Consider the following 5,649-nt stretch of genomic DNA (forward strand, 5'->3'; position numbering starts at 1 on the left):
ATTCAACATACATCAATAAATATATATATATATATATATATATATATGCATATATAATTTGGATCCATAAATGATGATTTTTATAAAAACATGATCTCTAGTAATGAATCAAACAATGCTCTGATATCACTGTTAGGGAACGTGCAAGTTTTAAAAACTTTTTGAGGGATTTTCATATATAGATCTTGATTCATCACATAGAGACAAGTTTTGTGCAACAACAAAATAAAATATGATGTATCATTCAATTAATAGATTGAATACTTCAATCAAATGTATGAGTAAACTTTTAAATCTTTCCTCTAAAGTGAACGTTCTCACTTATTATAGATCCCTTAGAAAGATCATTTTTTCTTCTTCTTGATAGTGATCTTCCTTTTAGGAATCACCCATATACCTTGATGAATGACCTTGGAGGCAAGGCTTGTGGTAGCCTCCTTTAAAAGAGAAAGCAAACCCTAAAAATAGAGAGAGAAAATATATTCTTTTGTCTTTCAAAAATTCTCTCCTAAAATGTACATGGACCTATGTATATATAGACAATATAAAGATAAGGAAAAGAAACAATAAATCCTTCTCCATTTCTAATTCACATATCTCAATTCTAATAGGACTCCAATATCAACTTGGGCTATGGGTGAGAATCTTTTGGGCTTACTATTTTATTGGCTACTATAAATTAATAATTGGTCTAGTCCATTAAACCATGGTTCTAATTCAATTAATTCATAAATTAATTTCTACACCACTAAAAGAAATTAATTGCGCTCCAATTAAATAGTAAATAACATCTCTAAGTCAATGTTGCACTTTGACCCCTCTATGCATAATTATTTATTGGATTATAAAGACATTAATCTGACAACATAATTAATATAATTATTTTGTTACCTTTGATTATTTCCGGCTTGATCACCATAAAATATTTGTTTGACAAAAATAATAATTTACTAAATAAATATATAGAAAACATTTTATCTAAAACATAAGAAGGCCTTCGAATTTACTTTGTGATCAACCATAATCAAAACAAAATAAATACAAGTAATAATGATGCAAATATTAAAAATAAAACCCTCTAATTATTAATTACATAATTACCCAAAGTGTCGGTCTATGGATTCCGAAGATTCCCTCGAACAAATCAAAATAATTACTAATTAATAAAAGAGTCTATACTTCTCTCATGCTTAAGAGTCAAATGTCATGACAATTGTAGAGAGTAATTGTATACGACAGCTCTCACAATATATCTCAAGCAAACGCGGATCCAGTTCAAATCTTAGTTAATAATGAGTCTATTCATAATTACCGACTATAAATTATTTATGATTACTATTTATGTACATGTATTGATCGACATCACATACACATATAAATATATCTTGTAATCAAATGGACACTATCAATTCTACAATGAATCGAAACATAATACATTGAATTTAACAATTGTATAAAGTATAAATATTTCAAATATTTTAAAAACATATGTCATTTTAATCCAATTAAGAATTTACAATGGCAGGGCAATCAAAGTACATACCAGATTTGTAATCATTGGTAGCTTCGTAACTTGATGATGCATGGTGTTTCCTTTGTTGCAGGGAATTGATGGCTGCTGTCCCCTTGAGCTTTTGTTCCTTTAATGTTTTGATGGTTGCTCTTTTTACTCTGCTTTCTTTCTTGGACTTGTGATTCATTTAGTTTCATTTTGTTTGTTTTCCTGACTTAATAAAAAAATCCTGATTTACTACTCCCAAAAATGAGTGTAAATATTTTCATCTCAAATTGCTTTCATTTACAATATGGATGCTTAGGAAATATTTGGAGTTTGAAATCAAAGCTCTTTGTGACATTTTGGCACTTTGCATCTATAATATTCAATTCCTTGTAAACATCTACCAATTTTTCATCAATGATAACACAGCAAATTCTATATAATTTCTTACTAGTTGAAGAAAAAAAAAAAAAAAAAAAGAAACACCGTTAGGCCCAATAATGCCTATATAAGGCTTATACAGTCTAAAAACGATTGAATATTTGAAAACGTCCATAAAAGGCATTGTTTTTATGTCTTAGTGAGGAGTAGATATTGGGTAACGGCACATCATAAGTTTGCTCACCCAATCAAATATAACATATTATCTCGTTATTAGTAATTTTATACGAACTTTTTATAAAATGAAGCATTGTCACTAGTCGGGTATACCAATAACTTGATATAGCTGTGCACTCAATATCTACTGGCTGGTGAGTGGGTTTTAGACATTTGGACTCAGTAATATTGGGTTAACTGGGATTAGTGAGAGAAACAAAGAAGGAAATGAGAGAAAAAATAATTCAGTGTTTTGCATGGAAGAGTTTCATCCATAGAGCTTACCCTTCAACTTAAAATAAAAAAATAATAAATAAATAATAAGTTTCATCCACCAATGGTTGCAAAAGAATTGTAAACCAATCCTGGAGTACTAGTCTTCATAACCATCTTTGCGGACTTGCAGAGCAGCAGCAGCATAAATACAAGTGTATATATAAAACTTTGTATATGTATAATTATATATATATATATAAATGTTGTCAGGTAAATGGGTCAAGTCTAAGTGTCCCACCCCATGTTCTTAGATTCGAATCACTTTTCCTCTAAACCCCACTTACTCCTAACTCTTTAACCATTGCAATGCAAAAATTAAAAAGTATAAAATGAGCCTGCCATTATTAATCATGAAAGAAAAAAAAAAAAAAAATGTTATTTGGCTCTATTCAAATTTATAGGATTCTTTTACCTTTTTGTAAAAGTAAAAAATTATGATAATTTTAAAAAATTATGATAATTTTAAAGAAGAGGTACCAAAGGAGATATGTTATGAATATAGAGAAAAATATATAAAGAATACAAGAGAGATATGAAATCCAGAAAATTGCTCTGCTTTTACTGGAATTCACTTCTTTTCTCAATGCCCTGCTCATCACAACACATGCATATTTGTAAGCGTCTTTTCACCTACACAACCCTTTCACTTTTATTTTTTCTGTTCACAACCCACACCAATACGCACACAAGTCATGCTTATTCTCTTTTTGACATACACAGACTCGTATAATTCAAACAAAGCCTTTATTAGGAGGACCCCACAGAGCCACATCTATTACAACAAGATTTTTCTTCTTTTTATTTTTTTTTTTCCGGTAAGTGAATAGATATTTCTATTTTCTATATGCAATTCCAAATATTTAACGGGAAGTGAATATATATTTAACTTGGGTGTTTGGTGTCAATCCCTTTCCATGGTCAATTGGTAAATTCCATCAATAGTAAATGCAAAAAGACGACTTTTGATGAAATGTGCAAATACTACAACGAAATATCACTGGAGGTGGCCCAAAATAATCCTTGTGATCATGCATTAATTCACGAATGGAACTTTGAAGGACTGTCATATGCGACAAATCCTCTTCATCACATACTTCAATTCTTTCTCTCTCCAGAGGTGTAAAGCCTTACATATATATATATATATACACACACAGACATAAAAATAAAGAATTAAGAACACAAAAAAATAACGCCAACACTTATAACATGGCTGCAAAAAAGACACTCGTCGTCGTCCTTATAGTTTTTCTTAGCATTTTCTCAGCCACTGCCAAACCCGGCCCCGTCCCCGTCCGTGGCCCCGTCCCCGTCCCGGACAACAGTCCACCCATACCGGCAGAGAGGGCTCAAGTGGAGAGTTGGTTTCAGACCAATGTCAAACCGTACAAGGAGCGGAGGGCCAGTTTGGACCCTGCCCTTGCGAATGCCGAGAACAATCCCAAATTGATGAAGGTGGGTAAAGATGGCGAATTCAAGTCGGTGATGGATGCAATTAAGAGAATCCCAGATGGAAATACTCAACGAGTGATCATCTCAATTGCGCCCGGAATCTATAATGAGAAAGTCATCATTGATAAAAAGAAGCCGTTTGTCACTTTGTTAGCTAGTGATCCAAAGAATTTGCCAACTTTGGTTTTTGGCGATACAGGAAAAGCGAAAGGAACTATGATGAGTGCTAGTGTGATAATTGAGTCTGATTACTTCCGTGCTATCGATATAAATTTTAAGGTCGGTATATATATATATATATATATATATATATATATATATATATATTCACACACATACACGGACTGTTGTCTTCTTCTTCTTTTTTTATTCATTAATGTACATGCATGTGTGTTGATGTTTTAGAATTCGGGACCAAGGCCAGCTCCCGGACAGCAAGCACAAGCCTTGGCATTGAGAATCTCCGGCGACAAGGCTTCATTCTATAACTGCAGATTCCTTGGATTTCAAGACACCCTTTGTGATGACAAAGGCAGGCATTTCTTTAAGAACTGCTACATTGAAGGCATGGGTGATTTCATCTTCGGCAATGGAAAATCTCTATATGTGGTTGGTATCAAGGATTAATCTCTAAGAATGAAGAATTAATAATACATAATAATAATGATAATTCACTTGAATTTTCAAAAAGAAAATAAATTAATAAAAGTGACCACGAATTTTTATTTAAATCAATGCAACGCCATGACCAACACTTGTTTTAAAGTTTGATAACTAAATTTAAATTATTTTTCCTATAATTAAAGATATGCACATGCATTGATTTTCTCTTAATAGATTAACAATATACATAATGGATGTTTTGATGCAGAACACACAAATACATGTGATACCCTTCCCTCAGGCATTTATCACGGCACAAGGAAGACAGACCGCGACGGAAGATACTGGCTTTTTATTCGTTCATTGCAGAGTTACTGGCGCAGGAAGAATCGCTGACTTAGGCAGAGCATGGAAGCCTTTTGCCAAGGTGGTTTTTGCCTACACTGAAATGAGCGATGTGATCAAGCCTGGAGGATGGAATAACAAAGATGAAAGGTGAGTCATCATCCATGTTTAGTTATATATACATTAATTATTAATATACATATGTTCTTTTTCAATTATCAGTTTTATAATTTTGGGACCAATTATTTCTAGCTATATTGTTAGTGGAGAGGATTGATATGGGATGTCTATAATTGTATAACATGAAGCATTGTACAATGGAAAACTAAGTTCCTGTCTATAATTTACATGCTATTTGTATTGGTACTAATGAAAAGGTAATGATGGATTTAATTGCAGGACGGTTACTTTCCTAGAATACAAGAACACGGGTCCAGGGTCTAATCCCGGTGGTCGAGTTAAATTCTCGAAACAGCTAAGTGATGCAGACATTAAACCCTATATCAGCCTTGCCTCTATAGAGGGTTCCAAGTGGCTTCTTCCTCCTCATAAAGCTTAAAATTAATCTACTGCAAAAATAGAAAGATTGGCGCGGGTGGAAGAGAAGGAAGAAGGAAAATATAGAATAAGAAGTCACAACCAAGAGGAGTTGAATATATCAAGATGTTTGCTTTGTAACATCATTATTGAAATATAATTCAAGTTCAAAAATTATAAATCCACATTAAAGATGTTACAATTCCCTACTTTTAACACAAAATACTACAATTTTAAATGAACTACATATTACTGGGCACAAAATACAAAATAAATATAAATATAAAAATGACAGCTTTTGATATTCCAATTACCCATCTAAGCACCCACATGGCGTTGAT

General features: G+C 32.4%; 1 protein-coding gene across 1 annotated transcript; it reads left to right on the forward strand.

Moving 5' to 3' along the window:
- Window positions 1-3,580: 3,580 nt before the first annotated feature.
- On the forward strand, window positions 3,581-5,330 carry LOC132273454 (pectinesterase 1-like). The gene is made up of 4 exons (XM_059774415.1): window positions 3,581-4,102; window positions 4,229-4,432; window positions 4,695-4,921; window positions 5,171-5,330. Exons 1-4 carry the CDS (start codon window positions 3,581-3,583, stop codon window positions 5,328-5,330), a joined length of 1,113 nt encoding a protein of 370 aa, XP_059630398.1.
- The last annotated feature ends 319 nt before the right edge of the window (window positions 5,331-5,649 follow it).

The sequence above is a fragment of the Cornus florida genome, unplaced genomic scaffold (genome assembly GCF_030987335.1).
Source record: "Cornus florida cultivar Cherokee Brave unplaced genomic scaffold, ASM3098733v1 CherokeeBrave_3.0.0_Hap2_Chr01, whole genome shotgun sequence".
Lineage (NCBI taxonomy): Eukaryota > Viridiplantae > Streptophyta > Magnoliopsida > Cornales > Cornaceae > Cornus > Cornus florida.

Excerpts from the sequence above, each read along its gene's own strand:
- LOC132273454 (XM_059774415.1), top strand. The coding sequence starts at position 3,581 with ATGGCTGCAAAAAAGACACTCGTCGTCGTCCTTATAGTTTTTCTTAGC. Across the intron at positions 4,103-4,228 it reads CTATCGATATAAATTTTAAG|AATTCGGGACCAAGGCCAGC; the intron begins GTCGGTATATAT and ends TTGATGTTTTAG. Across the intron at positions 4,922-5,170 it reads TGGAATAACAAAGATGAAAG|GACGGTTACTTTCCTAGAAT; the intron begins GTGAGTCATCAT and ends ATTTAATTGCAG.